Source organism: Dioscorea cayenensis, chromosome 15 (assembly GCF_009730915.1).
Source record: "Dioscorea cayenensis subsp. rotundata cultivar TDr96_F1 chromosome 15, TDr96_F1_v2_PseudoChromosome.rev07_lg8_w22 25.fasta, whole genome shotgun sequence".
Taxonomy (NCBI): domain Eukaryota; kingdom Viridiplantae; phylum Streptophyta; class Magnoliopsida; order Dioscoreales; family Dioscoreaceae; genus Dioscorea; species Dioscorea cayenensis.
This window is the reverse complement of record NC_052485.1, coordinates 21,697,218-21,718,174: the sequence shown is the minus strand read 5'-3', so window position 1 is coordinate 21,718,174 and position 20,957 is coordinate 21,697,218. Positions and strand designations below refer to the sequence as shown.

The 20,957-nt window shown below is 32.0% G+C and overlaps 3 protein-coding genes across 11 annotated transcripts; 1 reads left to right on the top strand and 2 right to left on the bottom strand.

Annotated features, from left to right (window-relative positions):
• Positions 1–482: 482 nt before the first annotated feature.
• On the bottom strand, positions 483–2,843 carry LOC120277391. 2 transcript variants are annotated; one of them, XM_039284215.1, is made up of 6 exons: positions 2,590–2,841; positions 2,422–2,517; positions 1,782–1,822; positions 1,531–1,648; positions 1,363–1,443; positions 483–760 (listed from the first exon to the last, which is right to left on the bottom strand). In XM_039284215.1, exons 1-6 carry the CDS (start codon positions 2,767–2,769, stop codon positions 704–706), a joined length of 573 nt encoding a protein of 190 aa, XP_039140149.1. In that variant the 5' UTR covers positions 2,770–2,841; the 3' UTR covers positions 483–703. The 2 variants fall into 2 exon arrangements, with proteins under 2 accessions (XP_039140149.1, XP_039140150.1); XM_039284216.1 differs by lacking the exon at positions 2,422–2,517 and having other exon boundaries at positions 2,590–2,843.
• Positions 2,844–3,459: 616 nt separating this feature from the next.
• LOC120277389 (F-box/FBD/LRR-repeat protein At1g13570-like) lies at positions 3,460–5,625 on the bottom strand. Of its 4 annotated transcripts, none has more exons than XM_039284213.1 (4): positions 5,028–5,624; positions 4,569–4,880; positions 4,088–4,243; positions 3,460–3,944 (listed from the first exon to the last, which is right to left on the bottom strand). In XM_039284213.1, exons 1-4 carry the CDS (start codon positions 5,502–5,504, stop codon positions 3,606–3,608), a joined length of 1,284 nt encoding a protein of 427 aa, XP_039140147.1. In that variant the 5' UTR covers positions 5,505–5,624; the 3' UTR covers positions 3,460–3,605. The 4 variants fall into 4 exon arrangements, with proteins under 4 accessions (XP_039140147.1, XP_039140148.1, XP_039140146.1 ...); XM_039284214.1 differs by having other exon boundaries at positions 5,259–5,623; XM_039284212.1 differs by having other exon boundaries at positions 4,088–4,192; positions 4,569–5,625.
• Positions 5,626–10,153: 4,528 nt separating this feature from the next.
• On the top strand, positions 10,154–19,397 carry LOC120276694 (DNA polymerase kappa). Of its 5 annotated transcripts, none has more exons than XM_039283370.1 (14): positions 10,154–10,256; positions 11,873–12,045; positions 13,161–13,334; positions 13,480–13,603; positions 13,696–13,796; positions 13,935–14,021; positions 15,055–15,150; positions 15,294–15,414; positions 16,091–16,219; positions 17,094–17,185; positions 17,363–17,474; positions 18,040–18,365; positions 18,508–18,731; positions 19,121–19,397. In XM_039283370.1, the coding sequence occupies exons 1-14, from the start codon at positions 10,169–10,171 to the stop codon at positions 19,230–19,232; spliced, it is 1,959 nt and encodes a 652-aa protein (XP_039139304.1). In that variant the 5' UTR covers positions 10,154–10,168; the 3' UTR covers positions 19,233–19,397. The 5 variants fall into 5 exon arrangements, with proteins under 5 accessions (XP_039139304.1, XP_039139303.1, XP_039139307.1 ...); XM_039283369.1 differs by having other exon boundaries at positions 19,109–19,397; XM_039283372.1 differs by lacking the exon at positions 10,154–10,256 and adding an exon at positions 10,483–10,501 and having other exon boundaries at positions 19,109–19,397.
• Positions 19,398–20,957: the final 1,560 nt, after the last annotated feature.

The window sequence follows — 20,957 nt, the reverse complement described above, 5'->3', positions numbered from 1 at the left end:
TAGATAAAAAAAATTGTATTGGAAAAATCCCTTAAAAACAAAAAAAAAAAGGAGAATTGGTTATAAACCCCTCAAAAGTTCTATAATTGCATATTTACCCTCCGAAAAAACATAATTGTATATATACCCCTAAAAAATATAGGTAATTGCGGATATGCCCTTACTGTTAGATTCCGGTAATCAAACTTGATTAACTATGGTTATAACTTGGATTAAGATATACAAAAGGTCCAAAATAACCCTTGTACAACTTAAAAAAAAACTTTTCAAGGGTATATATGCAATGGTATAATAGTAATTTTATATATTTGTTGTTTGTTAATAGATGGTTTTTCAACTAATTTGAACCCCAAGGGTATATACGCACTTATGTATATCATTCAAGGGTATGTATGCAATTAACTTTTATTCATGGGCAAATATGCAATTTCAAAATTTTTTAGGGGTACACCTGCAAAAGCCCAAAAAAAAAACTACTGCAATAACAACAAAGTAAACTGTATGGTATTAAAAAACGTCCACAGAGAATTGTAGGCATAGGAACAAACATTAAGAAAAGAAGCCTGTACAAAGAACTGAAAGGTTTAGAGTAAGAATCACAACAAATCAACAGCGAACTTTCTTTTGCCATGTCAGACCAGATGAGGGGTGAACATCATGGTTTACACTCACTGTCAAATCTGGGCACAAATGTTAAAATATCTCAAGACCTTTCATTTATCAACAATGCTTCAAGCTCTTCCCTGCGTCGCTCCAATTCCTGCTTTTGTTTAACAAGTATTAAAATTTATTGCAATAGATGATGGCTATGTAGGTTTGAGTTTATTTGTACTTCACTTATTAGATATACAATTGCCGATAAAAAAGACAGACAAAGATAAAAGACGGGCAAAATTGCATCTGCATATAAAACAAAAGCCTAAAACCATATTTATTTCATTTATTGTTGTGAAAATAGCATAAGTATATCATCATATGTGATTGACTACTCTGTTTAGACAACTAAGATCAATTGATGCTTTCACTTCCATGTTGTAGTAAATTCAGAGGCTCCTTGGACAGAGTACAACAAGAAGGTAGTTTGTTTTAGGTTAACATAGAACCTTAAAGGTCATAAGTTAGCCTTCTTGTAAAAGGATTTTACATAGAAGAAAATACTCCCTTGATTTGCTAATAAACTGAGTTGTTTCTAAGGCCTCATGACAATGCCTTGTGTTTTCACAAAATTTACGGAATAAATGGTAGAGGCCTAGCCTAGAAATGGTGATATCTGGTCAGTCAGCACGAGTTAGAGATGAATGTCTAGCAACAACATCCTACTTTTTATAATGTAACATTGAGATTCATGTAGTCACAGTTTACCTCCAAGTCTTTAGCTGCTTGCTCCCTTGAAATCGCCTTATGTTGGCGTGCACGCTTCAGGAAACCAATGCATAATATGCCCTGAACATCCAAGGCCAAGGAATTATTAACTGTAACCGGTATTATGACTCAATCCAAAAGCACTTAAGTATCAAGATACAAACTTACTGATATCACATAGGTCAAACCACAAGCCATGAGCATGTAGCTGGCAATCTCTTGCAGCAGCACCAGATCCTTCCTTTCGTCGGTCACATCAGGAAACGCTCTTGTCATCACAGCAACACTATGTCAACAAAAAATCCAAAAACGATCATGAACGAATGATGATAATAATAATATCCCGACAAATACTTAGAAGTATTGAACCAACAAAGTTATTTCACTAATGGAAAAGGCAAAGTCTGAAATATGCATACAAGATCTGCAGCATGCCCCTGCCAGCCCAGTATTCCAGGACCTACAAATCTCATCATAAACATATTCAAAATTCAACTTTGAAAAACAAAGATGGAAATAACATCAATGATGCTATCATTTCATTGGAAACATATAAACAGAAATGCTTATCAAACAAGAATCAAACAAAAAAGAATAAGAATTTCAAATCAAATCAAATCTGGCTGCATTTAATGAGTCAAGGATTTACTTAAAGTCAGGATCATTGAAGAGCAGATGATTCTCAATTCCAAATTAATGGGAACAATCTCTGAATCACTTACTATTCACTACATTCCAAGTTTTCACAATAAATGATTCATTCATTCCTTTATTAAAGAAAAAGGAAAAGGTTCTTTCCATCATTGACAAAATCATGATGAACATAATAACTAAATTCAGTACAAATTTTCATCAATCACAACAATGTTTTTTTTTTAACAAAAAAACAATTAAAAAAAATCACATTTTGATAAACATCAACTCATTAGAAATAGCAATAATTCACCAAAAAGGAAAGGAAAGGAAAGGAATCAATGATAACACTAAAATCAAAACAAACAATGAGAAAATCCAGTGAAAACCAAAAGGGAAGCAAAGAAGAGATGAAAACAAACAAACCCTCCAGAACTTGAAAATGAAACTCCATTCCGTCTCCAAAACAGCAACGAACAACGCGATCGCCACAGCATAGCATCGAAAAATCCCACCAAAGATCTTCGAAGAAAAAGGGAACGAAAAGCAATGAGATTCACAGAGAAAGGAAATAATAATAACATCAAGAGTTACATCGGAGCCATCGCGGAAGGAGCGAACGGCGGAGAGGACATTGACGAAGACGCAGAGAAGGGCTATGACGGCGGTGAGGAAGCTGAAGCATCTGCAGATGATGAGAAGAGGGTCGGGTGGTGGCCGGATTCGGACCGGCGAGCGGCGATCGGAGGTGGAGGATTCCTCGTCTCCGGGCATTGGATTTGGAGGAGCTTCTTCGATAGGGTTAGAGTTAGAGATCTCTGGTTTTCTTATTTATTTATTGAATTATAAATAATAATTATTTGTGAAAAAAGAAAGGAATAGCTTGCAATTTGCTTCATGGAATGGAATGTTTGCAAAGAGAGAGAAGACCATTTGGTAACAGTTTTATTTATTTTGTCTTTTTTATTTAATTCAATTTAAATTTTTTTTTTTTGGCAAAATCATAATAGTTGTTATATTTTATAGTTCATGGATATAGAGCGTCGGTGTGTAAAGTAGAATCTATGGTTCTCGCATCACAATGGTCTTATCACCATTTCAATCACTGTTTTATTACTTTTGGTCAACAGTTAATTTTAAATGACCGACCGTCTTTGGGTCAATTGATATCAGGTCACGTACGTAGGGCGTTCGTTTCAGAGAGGACCCGATATTGAATCTCATGTCTTACGTAAGGTGAGGATACGTGGGTCGGCGTTAAGCCTTACTCCCCACACGTGCATGTCCTTTGAATCTGGTGCTTGTCGCCTTTCTCAAAAAAAAAATAAATAAATAAATAATAATAATAATAATAATAATGAAGAAAGGATGGTTAATAATACCTTATTTTTCTATAAAATTTTTTAGTTAATTTTATGCTCAAAAAATACATAAGTGAATGAGAATGTTTGCAAGAACAAAAAATCAAACAAATTAAATACTTATAATTTATTATTGAAATATTACTATTATGCCAAAAAAGCTCACTTAGCATAAATTTTTCACCCACTCAACAGTGAAAAAACTCATAACTGACACACTACACAACATTCAGAAACTAACCTTCCAATTCAACAGGTTACATCTTCCAGCGGGAATTGGAATTCGATACCAAAATTCTTATCAATCATTATGATCTTTGCTTTATCTGATGCTTTTCCGCGAAAATTCAGTGAGTTCATGCTATGAAATGCAGACCGGGAATCCGAATCAGATGCGAACAGAAACATATTCTCTAACTCTGGGGCCTTATCTAAGAAGAACCTCACCAACTCCATCTCATTCTTATGCCCTTTGAAACTCTTCATCTTTACTGTCTTAAGCTTTCCGAGTTCACAATCCATCGGTTTTTCTGCTGAAACTTTCAGGAACATCTTCAGTGAAGGATCCCGAGAGCAGTTGTTCGGAAGCTGTCACCATTGATTAATTAATTGTGGATACGTGTTAGATGTAAACCAAATATATTATCTGAGTCCAATTCAATTCAAAAGCATGATTGCTTTGCTCCTCTAACAATATGAATACGGAATTTAGGGGAAGCAAAATTAATTACCTCTATTGAAACTTGGTCGAGATTCGGACAATGGCATTTTCTGAAGAAGTCATATATGTCCGAGAGATTTGTTTCTGTCATCAACTCCATTTCCATCCTCAGTTCCTTCAGATTATTGAAAACCGTCGGAATTGAAATCTTTGATACCACGATAAACTAAGACAAATGATAAGAATCCATGAAATCACTACAATCAAAATGAAAGAAAAAACAAGAAACCATCTCACAAAGGATCTCGCATAAATTAATGAACAAGAGCATGATATGCCGACATTTAAATGTTCGTAGTACAGATCAAACATATATATTATTCATGTCCAATTCAACTAAAAAATTTAAGCTAATAAGATGAGAAACTAAGATTTCATTGATGTATTTTCTGAGAGAAAAAAATATGAGAGACCCAGGCTTATATATTCATCTAGTGATTTTAACTGAGTTATACGATACCGGTGAAACCGAAGATTGTACATTGCAATACCTGAATGGCCCTGCTGCAAAGAGTGAGAAGCTTAACATTTGTAAGACAAGGTACAATTTTCATCCAATCAGTGATGCAGCCACCAATGTCCCTGCCTGCAGAGCTCAACACAACATCCTCCAATGCAGCTAAATTTCTGAACAAATACCTTCTGAGAAACTCACCATTGAAGCAGAAAGACCGAAGTTCCGGCGCAGAAATCTCTACTTGATAAGCTCTCAAACAATCTACCATCACCATGCTCTTCAACTTCAATCCATCCTTATAAACTCTAACTGATCTCAACTCATTACATTGCCTCAAATCCAGTTTCTGCAGAAAAGGACAGCTCTCAATGAAATCCATTAACATCTTGTCAGTAATCCCAACACTAGTCAAGCAAAGAGTTTCCAAGAATCTAAGCTTCCTGAACTCAGAATTTACACCAAAATTACAGTGATTCAAGCTTAAAACACTCAACTTTTCTCCATTAAACAAGCAATCTGGCAAGACAAAAGGCACAGATCTCTGTTGTTCATGAGAAGAAGAAGAAGAAGAAGAAGAAGAAGAAGAAGAAGAAGAAGAAGAAGAAGGATGGAGATCAAGAAAAAGCTCTTCAACTCCATTGGAGACAACATATTCAAGCCATCTAACAACAGTGGACATGTGGTGTTGAGTTTGAGGGTGGAATGAAAGCAGGAAAAGCTCAACCTTTTTGTGTCCTCTGAGTTGAAGAACTTGGTTGACATTGTGAACAAAGTCATCAGTAGTTTTAAGGGATGATAAAGGGTGTGAGAAATCAAGAGTAGTAGAGTAAGGCCAGCGAAAGGTCCACAAGTGTCTCCATTTGGAGGATAAGATGCTTGTTCTTATTGCTTGCTTGCGAGGCAACAAGGAGAGGATTTGTAGCCTTATTGTGTCTGGGAGCTCACTTAGTCTATCTTCAGCTCTTCCCATCTCTCTTTCTCTTTCTCTTTAGAGCTCTCTCTCTCTCTCTCTATAGCTCCGCCATGGAACCTCATTCAGAGAAGGAGAAGATGGAAGATGAGGTGGAGAATAAATAAAAAGGAAAACTTTGGTCATGTAGTTAAAGTGTTTACAATTTTACATACAATAAGCTTTGTTTCTGGGCTTGTTTGGGTTAGCTTTAAAAGAAAGGGTAGGGTTTTTTTTTTTAAAGTGTCTTTCAGTATTTTATGTTTGGATAAGTTAATGAAAAGTATTTTAATATGTGTGAAATTGTTTGGATGTAGATTTTTAAAAAAGTTTTAAGAGGTGACAAATTATTAAAGTCGGCATTCATTGAGTTTTTATTGAAGTGCTTAACTTATAAAAAAACACTTTTGAACTTTAAAAAAGTCAACCCAAATATGTCCTATACTCTTGTAAGAGTGCATATTTACTAATATACTTTTATAAAAAATCTATTTGGTTATACATCTTAACAAAACTTTTACGTATCTTTATAGTTACGAGTATTGGTATAGTATAACGTAAGATATTAAAATCTCATGTGAAAGATTAGAAGATTGAATTTTTCTCGTCTATAGTGAATAATGTAAAAAATGATTGTATGCTTTGTTTAAAAAATAAAAACTTTGTAGTTGTAATTAAGTTAAAAATTTTATCAAAGTATAAATCAATTTTTATTTTTTTTAAAATGGATAAAAGAAAAGAGGGAAGACTAGTTTAATTATTCGTTTTAGTTTTTTATAGTGCATGTATATATAGATTAATAATAACCTAGTGAACTATGTTATGTAATAATTACTACGGAACTAAAATATGGTTCATTTTTAACTATAGACTTTATCAATTTTGGTGTTTATTTTATTATATAATATAAAGATATGTTGACAATTATTTAAAAAACTTGCAGTCTTTTATTCTAAAAGTCACTAAATTAAAACAATCAAATAGGTGATGATAAGTCGCATCTCAATTCTAATTACCAATGAACCGTGTATGTGGGATCATCTCTCATATATACATATAAATATAGGTTCTTTTTATGGCTCTGAAAATGAGAAATTATTTATATATCATTATATAAATGATATTTGATTAAATATATTTTAGAAATAATTTCTTATTTACTTATGTAATGGTCGAACCAAAAGTTAATTAAAAATTTTTATTTAAAAACAATAAATAAATATGAGAAAACATTATAACACCCATAATATTCCCAAGCAGAGGTCAAGGATTAGAGTCGCTTATTCATATAATTCAATATATATACAAAGTATAAACAAATGAATGTAGGTCTAACGTTGGTGTCATTTGCACTCTCTACTAGCTTTTTCTTTTTTGATTTTTCTCTTTTTTTTTAAGAAAAAAAAAACTCTACTAAGCATAATTCTATTCAACTTTATTCTCTCTATTTATTTTCAAGTCATCTTTTCCCTTAAAATGTATATTTTCTAAACAATTCATTATTTACCATAAAATAGAAACTCCAATTAAGTTAAAAGAGCTTATAACAACAACAATAATAATAATAATAATAATAAAGATTTCACAGAATTTGTATAATTAAGAGGAAGCTAAAAAATTTTAAAGAAAACTAAAAAAATAAATTTGATAAAGATATTATAAATTTTATTTATCATAGTACAAAAATTTGACAATAAGGGAGTATCTAATAATAATATTAACCATCTTTGTAATAGATCAGCTTATATTTTATAATTTCATTCTCCTATTAAATTTAAAATCGAGCATTCGAATCTGTGACTTATTTACATTTTTGATAAAAAAATTAAGAATATTAATTTTTAGTGGCATAAATTTGGCATAGAATATAATATAATGATGTGGCATCTTTTCCTTTGATTTTTCAATGAGAATCAACTTTATTTTTTTAATATTTGGTAGGTGAGAATCAACTTTCATTCAAAACAAGAATTAAAAATTTAAAAAAAAACTTTTTATGATAAAGAATTCATATATATGTTTGTTAACTTGAGATCTCTACTTTGCTTTTAATTCAAAGAGGAAAAAAAAAAGGTTTATGAACAGATTGGAGTAACTGCAAAGAAGTCATTAAGTATAAATTAAGCTTTTGCTTTGGACTGTAGCAAGAAGTTAATGATAAACATTAGAATTAATTAATAAATAAAAATCGAATCTTATATTTGCACAAGGTGAGGGCATGAGTGCTATTGAGCTTATGGTTGTACTCCATACACATGTATGTCCCTGAAAAACGATTGTCGCTCTTTTCTCAAAGAAAAAAAAAACTGATAATGAATTATTAATCTAGTGATTTTGATGGAATTTAAATAATTAAATATTTATTTATTTATTTATTAGTCATGCTCTTGTTCTATGTGGTGTTGTTTGTATATGATTTGAAAACAATGGGCTGGTCATTGTTGATGGTAGGTTCATATCCAAGAAAAGAAGATTTTTGATGACTTGGATGGCATGGCTTTTTGGAGAACTTATCTTATTTGTTTTGTTTTTTATTGAGTAACTAATTTCTATATTAGTTTTATATATTAAAAAATCAAGATATTGACTATTTAAAATATATTGTATTAAAGGTGGAGGATTAAATTTATTGGGAGTATTCAAAGAGTTTTAGGTCTTTGCTTTATTTGAATGGATATATGACTCCTAAAGATTGAAGTAATGTTAAAAAAAGGAAAAAAAGTATTTAATTAATTAATGGAAAAAATTTACCTCAAAAGTTGTGTTGGGATTTTTGTTTGTAATATATTAGATGATTCTAACCTTTAAGTTTTAATATTAACTCTTACCACAGAAATAAATCTTTTTTTAAATGATTTTTTGTTTGATTTATTTTTATCCAAATCCAATATTTGAAAATTTTAAATTATTTATTAAAATATATAAAATTATGATTCTCTATGTAAAGTTTTATGGAAAATTGTTAAAACTCCTTATATATTTTTTTTTTTATCGTATAGTCCATATGAATATTTCATTTATTTTTTAGTGCTTAGTTTTTTTTTTTTATTTTTTTAGGACAAATAAGTGACAAACACTCTCTATTTAAAAAAAGTCAGGGACGTATACAAGGGTTGAGTTAATATCTTAATGCATATGTGCTTTCATCTTGCGTAGGTTTTAGAATTCAATCCGGGTTCTCCCTAAAATAAACATTTTATGCCAAAAAAAAGAAAAAAACTCGATACCAATACGCTAATAAGTGACTGGCGTTTTGAACTTTTTTTTCTATGTGATTCAACGCTGTCAATATTTTAATAGAATACTTAAAAAAGCTATAGCACATACATCACAGAGAAATCGTAAGACGAGTCTAAAGCGTAGATGCAAGTGAAAAGGGTAAACTCACTCTTCTTACACCCAAATGTAAACGCTCTAGGAGTGTACTGACGAGGGGTAAAATAGAGGTAATGTTTTAATTTTATTTATATTTAAATTTAAAAATATTTTTTGTAAATAATTTTTTTTTTGAGGATTTAATAAATATAAACGAGTTTTTGGATAATTGAAAGAATTGGAGGGACATGCTATTACTTTCCTCAGTATTTTAGTTCCGGTAAAAATATAACAAATTTGACTATTTTAGCTCAGAGATAGCCTGTGTGAGGTCGATGCTTCTCACACTGACCCTTGATAGGGATTTTATGTATTGCGAGTTAACCTCGTTTGCTTGGATACTTTTTCTGTTTTTACTTAGTTAATTTTTAACTAATTCATATGGATTAAGAAAATCAACTACAGTAGTGTTCTAAAATTTATTAAAAATTATATTCATTTTCTAAAATTATATTAATAAAATGTGTAGTTAAATATGATTTATTGAAAGTTGTAGAAATATATTTAAATTCCTCATTTCGTTACTTTTTACTTGTCATATTTTGAATCTTTTTTTTACTTGTCTATTTAAAAATTTTATGCAATATTAAATATTATTTTTTTAAATTTACTTGTTATACTTAATGGATTTCTACAACTTCCAATAAATTATACACATCTTTCAAAACATACTCCCTCCGTTTTTTTTATCTGTTGTAAAAAATTAGTTGTTTTTCCAAATTATCCATAATTTATATATTCACATTTCTCTCTCATATTTAATTTCAATAAGAGAATTAAATGGAATGGGTAATTTTGGGAGAAAAAAAATAATAAATATTTCTTAATGTTAAAAAACGACAGATAAAAAAGAACATGGATTTGTGACAAATAAAAAGGAACATAGATTTGTGACAAATAAAAAAGAACAGTGGGAGTATTTTAAATGAGGGTAATATTTGTGACAAATGCTATAATTTTTATAAATTTTAAGTTATCAATTAAATTTAACTATTTTTTTTTTAATTAGTGCGATTTAGGTAAGAATGATAAATTAAAAAAAAGACCAGAGGAGTATTTTTTTAAATACATATAATATTGCCTCGAGATCAGGTTCATCAGTACGATGAAGGCAAGATCCAAGTCTAAATCTCAGCCGCTAGTCCACATCGAGATCGTAGTTCGTCGTCAATACACGTGTCACAGTTCTTGATATTAATCCCGAATCTTGAGAAACATGTACGGCCACAAAGAGCTGTCCGCATACTATATAAATAAGCACACCCGGGCAGGGCTCCACTTCGTGCTCTTGCTTCTCGTCGAAGCAAGTGATGGCGACGAGCTCCAGTGGCGGTGGCAATGGCGATGGGGATCGGCCATGGCAATCCTACCACACCGTATACACCAACGCCAAAGCAGGTATGCTGTTATTCTCTCAAAGCTTTCTATGTTCCAAGAATCTCGGGATTTCTCAAATTGGTTCTTTGAATCCATTGGATAAATTGATCTTGTATCTCATTCATGTTCTTGTGTGGATTAGATTCAATTTTGAGAACAATTTTCTAATTTTGGTGGTGAAAATTCCCTTTTTGATGATGTTAACTAGGGTTTCTCAAGTGCCCTCTGGTTGATCGCAAGAATTTCCTACTCTGTGTTTCGAAATGGTTAGAAGCCTCCATTTTTTTTTTTTTTGTTTTGGCTTCTTACCGATCATTTCCCTGAATTTTTGTTCTCCGAATTTCTAATCTTGGTTTCTTTGGGGATCTTTTGAGCTAAATCTTGAAGGTTATATGATGGACAGTGAAGGTCTTAGTAATTGAAGAACCTTTCTGATTGTCTTAACTAGGTTTTTGCTACAAACCCTCTGTATAATTGTAAGTTCTTGAAAACATGTTCAGAGAATTATAAGATGCTGGATTTACCATCAATTGGATTCTAGCGTTTTTGCATGTTCTCTTCATTTGAGTTATAAAAGAACTGTTGTGGATTTTCTAGAATAGATGCATTCCGAAAATGTCTGTAGCTTTGTTTCATGATGCGTCTTGGCGTTGCTGAATGTAGTGGAGCTGGGAGCTTCCCTTCCAATAACAATTCCATTAGTGCAGCCACCCTACAGCTCATGAAAAATTAAATGGGTTTGTGTTCTAGGAAATATTTATGTTGCAACTGATGCGAATTTAGGAGATTTTAGCTTGATTAAGTGGTTGAAAATTACAGTTATTGTGAATTTTTAGCATTATTTATATTGGAAATTTGCTGCATTATGTGTGCATACTAGATTATGTGGTGGAGAAGATATATTTTATTGGGAGGATAGGTTTGATGAACTTTGGTTAGGATGCAGATGTGGCTATCCCAATAAATCTATGTTCCTCATGCTGTTTGAAGCTATGCACATAATTCCATTGTTTCTTATATTCTAGATTGATGTTTCTGTAATCTTTACTACATGCTGCAGATTATTTGCTGATAAGCATACTCATAAAGAAGCAAAGCCCTTACGGATGAGCTTAGAACTGACTCTAGGTTGAAAATTTAGATGCTTAGAGGGAATTCTGAATTGACATGTTGGGAACATTGGTCTGAGATTGATTCTTTCCCAATACAATAGCAAGACAGAGTAAAGATCTAGCTATGTTTCTAAAGTATGCTTCTAAAGTATGCTTCTGCTTTTCTGGAATATATTTTGTTTTCAAGTTTTGCATTGTGAAATTCAGCCATCCCATGTTTTCTTCCAAATCAAAATACCCTTCTTCTATTATATATCTTTGTGTGTTTTATGCCCTTTTTCTTTCATCTTCATTTATTTAATTAGAAAAGCTTCATTATTTTAAATAGGTTAGGCTTTTCTTAATATTTGATGTATGGCTTTACAAAGATATATCATGCAATGCTGAGGCAATTATTGGTTGGTGTATGTTAATAACTCATTGGGTTTTCTGATTTACTGAAATGATTGAGGTGCTATGGGTCACAAAGAGGGTTTTGTCTTCATTCATTTTCTATGGTTCACTGACTTGCTTTCACAATGTCAGGCATGGATGGAGTTGACAAGGAGAGAGTGCAAAAGATAGTGTATGAAATGAGCAAAGGTTCCAAATATTTTGAGAATGAGAAACGTAAAGAGGCAACAATAAATCAGAAAATAGAGGATCTAAGGGCTCAATGTGTATTACTTACAGATGAGCAAATCTCCTTTTATCAGACGGTTTGTGTTTAACAATTATGTTCAGTTTTTTAGTTCCCAAAAGGTGTTTTGATTGATGCAGTTGCATTGTTGTCATAACAGTGTAAATAAATATTGTGCATGTTTATTTTTTCTCTAAATTTTGTATTGGTTAGTAATCCAGCTATATATGTTGAAATTCCTGGATTGAATCATTCTATACAATAGATATGGAGATCACTTCAAGCTACACATGTTAAGAAAAGAATTATATGAATAAATTGTATTTTGAACCCTGGACTGTCATATAATTTGATTACTTCTGGATTCATGTCATGGCCTTTGATTTTGAAATACTTTTTTCAGCAGCACTGATGCAGCTTCCTTTTTGATGTCCTACTTCTTGTAAATTGCATTTTCTCTGATATCAGTCGTGACTGGTACTTGATCCTTAGATAGGGGAGCACCATAAAATGGTTCTCATTGAAGCAGTGACTTGTAATGCACACATAGTTCTTCTACTCGATTTAATTCGATATCAATTGTAGCACCATGTGAAAGACCTGCATGAAGGCTTTCTCTTGTGGGGTGACACTTTAATGTCATATTGGATTTGCATGATCAGGCCACATCTGAAAAGTTGGTTTGGTAGAGGGGATCCGCTGTTGGGACCTTGTTGCTTAGGATCTTACCTAAATGTACATCATGTTTTATCTTTTTATTATATCTGGGTTCATGGTTTGTTTAGATATATGAGCTTGTTAATTGGGCAAATTGACTCAACTATGTATTTGGTATCTTTTCATGCATATCTTTGTTCACCTTTTTGTTTATTAATGTATTTTACATTTATTTGTTGTGGCCAACTTTTCATTTGTTGTAATATCATCATCAACTTATAGTTTGGTTTATTTTCTTTGTTTTTTCTTTCTTCTTTGTGTTAGCTATGACTTTGTTATATGCTAATAGGGTATGCGAGATTAGAAGTTACTGTGCGTATTACTCAGGGATGTGTTGCTTCTTAAATTGTTAGTTTGGTTACTGGAATCTATAAATCTAAAACTCAATTTAAGGAGTGAAACCTGCTTATTATCGGGAGTTGCCGTTGTGTTTTCAGGAAACCTGATTTCATTTGTAGTTTATGTTTTCTTTTTTAGGTTGCTGATAAACGAATTATTGATTTGGAGGCTTCGCGTGATCTCTCAAAAACTTGGCTGCATTCTGACATGGATGCTTTCTATGCTGCTGTTGAGACTTTAGAAAATCCATCACTGAAAGGGAAACCATTGGCTGTAGGTAGCATGTCTATGTTATGTACTGCAAATTATGAGGTGCGTGTGTGTTCGCGCACTTGCATGCACCAAAATAACCCGCCTTTCTTTTGTTACTGAAGTATGACTTTCTTATTACTGTGCATATTTCATTTGAGTACTATCATGTATGCTCATGGGTTATTTTCAATCCTCTACCATTTAGGCACGAAAATTTGGGGTTCGTGCAGCAATGCCTGGTTTTATTGCACGCAAATTATGTCCTGACCTAATTGTTGTACCTCCTAATTTTCAGAAGTACACTTATTACAGTGAATTGACAAGAAAAGGTACATGGTAGTACTTCTAAGAAAAATTTCAATTAAAACCAAAAAATTATCTTTCTCTTGACATTTGATTCTGCTATTGTGTACTTTTCCAGTTTTTTCTAACTATGATGCTGATTTTATTGCAACGAGCCTTGATGAAGCATATGTTAATATAACTGATATCTGCAATGACAAAAGTGTTAGCAGTGAACAAGTAAGATTTAACTTAGTTGTTGGTTGTCAAGTTCAAATAAATCCTTTTCTTCAATTATTGATTTGATGACTTTTTGCACTTCTGACTAAGATTTTTTTTTTTATTTTTTATTTCAAAATTTTCCTTCTGTTTGAAAAGATTGCTAGTGAACTCAGGAACACTATTTATGAGCAAACTGGTCTTACATGTAGTGTTGGTGTGGCACCAAACCGCTTACTTGCCAAGGTTCGTCTCATTTACTTTGTGTACTGTGTTATTCCACTTTCTGCTGGAAAAGCTGATAATTTGGCTAAGAAGCATTTTAGAGTTGTATTTCAGTCTAATTCTGGGCTAAATTTATGTTCTAATTTGCCAGTGCTAAGGTTAACAAACACTTATTGTACTGTTTGCCTGTGTATTTTTTGCAGTTAGTTATTGTTTATTGTCATGGTGTTCATGGGAGTGATGTGCAAAATGTAATCTGGACCTGAAATTTTGCTTAGTATACCATGTGAGGACAAATTTATTTTTGTAATTCATTGGGTTAAAAAAATCTTTACCTTATTTTTTTTAAAAAAATTACTAGGGGCATATTACTTTGCTTGAAACATGGACTTCATGCTTCAACCTTGCTATGATAAATTATTATTTGAGTTTTGAAACTTGGTTTCTGATGAAGTTCATGAAAGGGTTTGGTCTTTACTACTTTAGAGTGTCATCTTTTTGATACTTCATCAGTTCATCTGAAGTACTCTCTCAAGATTAATGCTTAACAGATTTCTCTTGAGGCATGATCAACTGCTATTTTACTGCATACAAATTTCCCTTTTGATTTTCTCAATCTATTGATGGCTAGAAGTCATCATGTCATAAGTCGATTGACCTGCTTTTTGAGAAAAATCTAGTTTCAGTATCCTTTTATCTCTTTTGGAGAGATGCAAAGAGTAATAATTGTACCTGAGGTCTGACTCGTTGCAGATTGCATTTCCATAGATTCTGCGTGGTTTTGGTGATGCAGTACTGTACAACCTCTATGAAACTAAGATATCACTTCTCTGAGTTTGACTCTACTATTCTTGGCAAAAACTGTCTATATTATATTGTTTTAAATTTCTTTTGTTAGTGTTTAAACTAATAATTGAAATCTGGTTGTAATGCTTAATTCTACTTTAAAAATAAGAAGATTACATCACAAAAGTTTGACATGTTGGTATCAATTTTTTATATTCTATATTTTATATTTATATTTATATTTATATTTATATTTTTTGTTTGCCAGGTATGCTCAGATATTAACAAGCCCAATGGGCAGTTTATCTTACCGAATGATTATAAAGCTATCATGACCTTCATATCATCACTTCCAATAAGAAAGGTATTACTCCTTTCAGTTTGATTTTTTTTTTATATAAATCTTTTGATTGTTCTCTCTACTGCTTGACTAACATTTACCAAGATTGAAGGTAGAGGTGAAGCTCTTATGAATCTTCTATGGTATTTAAAGATCTTTGAATGCAGGTGGGTGGTATTGGTAAGGTGACTGAACATTTACTAAGAGATGTGCTTGGCATCAATACATGTGAGCAGATGCTGCAAAAGAGTGCTTACCTCTGTGCACTGTTTTCAGAACATTCAACTGGTTGGTATTATTCTAATAGGTATTAATAGTCTACTACTGATGCCAACTAATCACTTGATGGTCTAAAAGATTTTTTCCATAACATAACATTTCAGGTTTTTTCTCTCTGATACAAATAAAATTTATTTGCCATAATTATTTTGAATTTCTAATTCTAGCATTCTATGCTAAATTTGTGAGGTTCAATATGGTTGCGTGTTGATAAGGTTAGTACGGTGAGTGTTTTTGTATATTTTCTGATGATTATTTCCAATTAGTTTCCTTATGCCTGTTATTTGTGTTGGTCTTTTTATTTTTTATTTTTATGATTAACCATTGATGTGTAAGACTTGAGCTCATCAATAAAGCATGTGCACATATTTTAGGACTGTATTTAATCAAAACAATTCTAAGATCATACCTGGCCAAGTCAAGCTTCTGTGGCACATTAAACTATAAATTGAGAGAACTTCTTGTGTTGGCTTTTTTAAGGATGGGATCTCCTGGTTTAGCCACATTCTTTGGTTTCTTTGTCATTTGATCTTTCATTAATTGACCTTGAGTATGCCCCATTTTGATGATTGGTGTGTAATTTAGATTAGTATGATAGTTTTAAACGATGAAGATTGCGTTCTCTTTGTTACTTACTTTAAAGATTGTGTTCCCCTTTCATGGTTTTTATTGTTATCTTCCGTAGATTTTTTCCTTTCAATTGGACTTGGCTTAGGGGGCACTGATACTCCTCAACATAAGTTGCGCAAGAGTATGAGCTGTGAGCGAACATTTTCTGCAACTGAAGATGAGTCAGCCCTTTTTCAGAAATTGGGTAAAATAGATCACAAGCTATTTGTTTCTGCATGTTGATGGATTTGGTTTTTAGTTTTATTCTAAAACCCAATCAGATACTATGAAGCCACTTGTGTATTATAGACAATATATATATATGTATGTATTCCAAAAGGTTTATATGACATGGATCCTTTATAATACCAGCTAGGGCTGATTACAAATATTCCTCTTCATTTTACAATATTGAACACCCTCGTCTTTACATTTTTACTACCCACCAGTTTTTGAACTTCCATTCATGTCTTTTTAGGTTTTTGCTTTGCCTTCAGCCTTGACACTTTCTAGTCTTTCGTCTTTTCATAAAATGTGTTAGTGGGTCTTTCAGATAATGTCTTCTATTGTGGTTAACCCCAATTTAGCACAAATATCTTGATGTCTAAACTTGTTTTCACAACCACATTGAATTTTAACTTCTTTTATTTATAAAACTCATTCTATGAACTATAGTAACTGTGGCTCTTTCGTTTGTTGTTATGGTGTTATGTTATACTATTAGGTCTTGTACTTGTTTCTGCTATGATTATTATGATGATGGCATACTAATGTCAATGACTCAATATTAACATGATTCTTCTTATTTTTGCATTTGACATACTTCTGGTGTTTCAGTGTCAGCAACTCCTTTGATTGTGTAAACTGTAAAGTTTTTCACAAGCTACTAAACTTAAAAATAGATCCAAGAATATAGTTCATTTATTTAATGTAATTTATGTTATAATATTTGGCCCTGCATTTTCTTTGTGGCATTGATCTATTTACAAATGTGATTTTCTTTTCCACTACTCGACTGTTAGAATTATTTTCCTTTTTGGTCAACTATACAATTATATTTCATTTCGTTCTTTTTGCAGCTGATATTGCTGAAGCACTATCAAATGATATGCATGAAGAAGGCCTTTGTGGAAGAACACTGACATTGAAGCTGAAGACTTCATCTTTTGAGGTATTAAATTTTTAGACTTAATTTTCCAGCCTAATAACTTACTCAATATTTTGCTTGTAGATATTGGGTTTGCATGCACTCACAGATGCAAGTTGATCTCTTACTGTTTAATTCAACATTTTAATTCAACATTAAGTAATATACTAATGATCTATGCTAATTACCTGCTCCTCGTAGGTACGAACAAGAGCCACATCTCTGCAAACTTATATCCATTCAAAGGAAGACATTCTAGCGCATGCTTCAAAGTTGCTAAAGGCAGAGCTGCCTCTTTCTTTGAGGTTGATGGGTATGGTGGTTTATTTATTAAAATTTTTAGAATGCTTACCAATGATCATTATTTTTGGATAGTAGGGTTCTTATAATTTTTTTAATAAGATGCCTGTCGATATTCTTCATTTTAGTATTGAATTATATATGCTGCCATATCCTGTTACTTGGCGGTGGCTTTCTTATTTTAATTTAAGTTGAGAATCACAAGTAAGAAGTAAAAGAATCTATATACACATATTATGAGGTTCTCCCTTTGCTGCTAATGTTGTGACTCATAGATTGTTACCCACTGTCATTTCCAAGAGAAAACTATTTGTGCATATTGAAGAGTTGAATGTTTTACCCTTGATTTTTTATTAGTTAAAATCTGTTGCCTGTTACCTAGTCTTCTCATTTCAGTCTTTATTTTTTCTGTTAATAAAGGAGTGTTCTACTTTCTATTGCCTGCTTGTTTCCCCGATCATTGTCTTGAATTTGTATTAGCAAGTATCAAGTCCCTTTTGCCACTCACTTATGCTTTTGATTCTTCCTTTTATAGTTTTATGATGGCAGTGTTAGAGTTGTTTTTACTATTTTTACAGGCTTGCGCATGTCACAATTTTATGATGTCAAACCTGGTCGTCATGACCCGATGCAGAAGACTCTGAAAAACTTTATCATCAAAGATGCCTCTCAAAGCACTTCATGCAGTTCATATAGTAGTGATCAGCATCTCAGGAATGGTGCAAATATAGATCCTTCAGCTGCCGAGGAAAGTTGTTTATCGAAATTTGAAAGTGGTCATCTCATGGCTGTGTGCGAACCTGAAGACTACCAACAATCCAATCAGATTGCTCCTGTAAAAGTATGCAGACCTGGCAATGATGCAAGTGGAATAAAGGACAATGCTGATGAGTGTGTACCTCAGGTATGTTTTTCAAGCAAAACTCAGCATCTCCTCATCATCACTGCATTACTGCTGCTTAGATCTCTTGAGACATGATGGAAAAGCTTCTTAAAACTTAGGTTCAACACATAAGCTTTTGACTTATTAAAATTCAAACTACCAGGTCCACGCAGATAATGAAGGGAGAAGCAATCCAGAAGAATCTCTAACCAATCAAAATGGGAAAATGTTATGGTGGATAGATGATTACATTTGTTCGGTTTGCGGGGCTGAACTACCCCAATGTTTCATAGAGGAACGACAGGAACACTCGGACTACCATTTAGCAGAGATGCTTCAGAAAGAGGAATCCCTGAATAACAGGAGAGGACTTCTACAGAGGGAAAGGTATTATTTATTCTCCCTGTGCCATCTAGTGCCATTGCAATTCTTTCTTTCATTTTTGTTCGTTAAGCAGTCTATGCTAATATTTACCAGACGATTTCTTAAATGATGTCATATAAATTACATTACATGCTAATAATGCAAGTTAAATGATGTTCCCTTCGTTCTTCTCAAAACCAAATTTCTTTGTATGTTCTCTCTTGCGTAAGATGTTTATTTTCTAACATTAAGATGTATATACCACTAAATTTTGTTTAGAACGTGGGCGCATGCAAACGCTAGCAATAAGGGCCCTTTAGTTTATTGTTCTAAAATGTTGGTTTTGTTCTTTTGTTATGGGAATTTAAATTTGACTTCCATTATGTGTGCGCGATAACCAGGCCTGTTGTTAGTTTGGTAGGCAAGATCAGCCCAGTCGGAGATGTTGCTCGGAAAAAGCAGAAAACCTCCAAAGGGAAGTTCATACCCATTGATGCATTTTTTAACAGATATAAGAAAGATTGATAAATTACCATTCTGTAAATTATGTTGCATAGTTTATAACTTTATATTATGTGTAAAAAGTGTATATAGGGGTTGTTTTCTTTGAGGTAGAGTTGTAACAAGTGAATTTGCATGCAAGTAATGTTCCTTTTTTAATTTAAATCGGTTTTAGATTCAAGCTCTCCATTTTTCTGCTCCCAATGGCTGCCGCTGTCACCCCCCTCATCTGCAGGTTGTGTATTTCATTCATGTTGTGCCTTGATCTCTCACATCCGAGACTTAAAATTAGGTCAGTCCTCATCTTTTGTAATTCTTTTTCTTTTCTTTTTTTTTATTGCTTTCTCTTTTCAGACGATTTTTTATTTATTTTATTTTATTAATTTTTGGTTCTAGGACATCAACAACAAATGCTCATTAAATTCATACTTTTTTTTTCAAGTGAGAAAGGCTTGAGTTTAAAACATATTATAAAATGAAAACATGTTATATATTTGTGTATAAGTGAAAATAACCTTTGTATATATATTCACCATCCTTCTAGTGTGTGGGCCAACAAAATTTTAAGTATGGAATGGAATTAAGGAAAACATCTGTAGTATGCTCCTTCGTTTTTTTTAGTTGTCACATTTAACTAATTCATGCCAATTAAGAAAAGTTGGTTAAAATTAGTTGATTACTTATGTTTTATAAAATAATCTATTATTTATCGAAATTGCCCCTATTTAAAACCCCACTAGTAGAGAATATAATTAAATGCTTAGTTGATTTAGTTTTATTAAAAATTGTACAACTATATTAAATTAAAGAGTAAATTTTGAAAAAATTACTTAATGATGCATAAAGTTTCTACTGTGACAAGTAAAAAAAAACAAAACTTCAAAACGTGACAACTAAAAAGGAACAGAGAGAGTATATTCATAAATATATATATATATATATATATATATATATATATATATTTTTGTCAATGTTATTATTTGTAAATTTTTATTATTGATAAAAATCATCACATGGACATGGAGTGGCAGTTCTCAACAACCCCTTTATGTTTTTGATTCCATATGCTATCAACTACCAAAGAGTCCAAATTCTTCAACTGGTGGTTCCTTTGCAGAGTTGGTGTTACATTCTAGGTTTGGATCAGTACTAAATTACTAATTTGGGTTGGAACTGGGGATCCTGAAATTAGTACCATTTCAATGTTGATTGTTATTGTGTTTGTGTTCACTGGTACTTGAGAATGATGAGTTTTGTCAGAGTTTTGCATGACGTCGTCTATTTATGAGGTATGTATATAATTAATGTTCAAACTTCTTTCATTAAAACTTTGCCAACTCATCCAATACTCACAAATTCATAATTAAATTAAAAATATATATATTAAAAAAGAAGAGTCAAAATGGAGCACTAATTGATTATTAAAGCTCTCTCATGTCTGCCATGCAATTCCATGCACACTAATCAATGTTCACACTTGCCAATGCTGCCATCGTTTTACTACTACTAATCTCAATTCTAATTAGGATTACAACCTCTTAATTATATTTAATTTATAGCCAACCATGTTCTCTAATACTTAAACAAATCTGTCATAATCACAATCTATTTTATAAGTAACTCTGTATAGATTAATAGCCTAATTTATATTAAATGGTTAATTTTTGAATTAATGGTAATAAATTATAAAATTTTAAAAACATATTTTGATAGATTTATGATATTAATTTTCTTATGTTACATTAGTGA

Bases quoted from the DNA above. Each gene is read 5' to 3' on its own strand.
- LOC120277391 (XM_039284215.1), bottom strand. From the start codon at position 2,769: ATGCCCGGAGACGAGGAATCCTCCACCTCCGATCGCCGCTCGCCGGTC. The intron at 2,518-2,589 runs GTAACTCTTGAT...TTTTCTTCGAAG, and splicing joins CCTTCCGCGATGGCTCCGAT to ATCTTTGGTGGGATTTTTCG. The intron at 1,444-1,530 runs GTAAGTTTGTAT...TTGGATGTTCAG, and splicing joins GTTTGACCTATGTGATATCA to GGCATATTATGCATTGGTTT.
- LOC120277389 (XM_039284211.1), bottom strand. From the start codon at position 5,504: ATGGGAAGAGCTGAAGATAGACTAAGTGAGCTCCCAGACACAATAAGG. The intron at 4,244-4,568 runs GTATTGCAATGT...CATTTGTCTTAG, and splicing joins TTTGCAGCAGGGCCATTCAG to TTTATCGTGGTATCAAAGAT. The intron at 3,945-4,087 runs GTAATTAATTTT...CAATGGTGACAG, and splicing joins TCGACCAAGTTTCAATAGAG to CTTCCGAACAACTGCTCTCG.
- LOC120276694 (XM_039283369.1), top strand. From the start codon at position 10,169: ATGGCGACGAGCTCCAGTGGCGGTGGCAATGGCGATGGGGATCGGCCA. The intron at 16,220-17,093 runs GTAAAATAGATC...TTCTTTTTGCAG, and splicing joins AGCCCTTTTTCAGAAATTGG to CTGATATTGCTGAAGCACTA. The intron at 17,475-18,039 runs GTATGGTGGTTT...CTATTTTTACAG, and splicing joins TCTTTCTTTGAGGTTGATGG to GCTTGCGCATGTCACAATTT.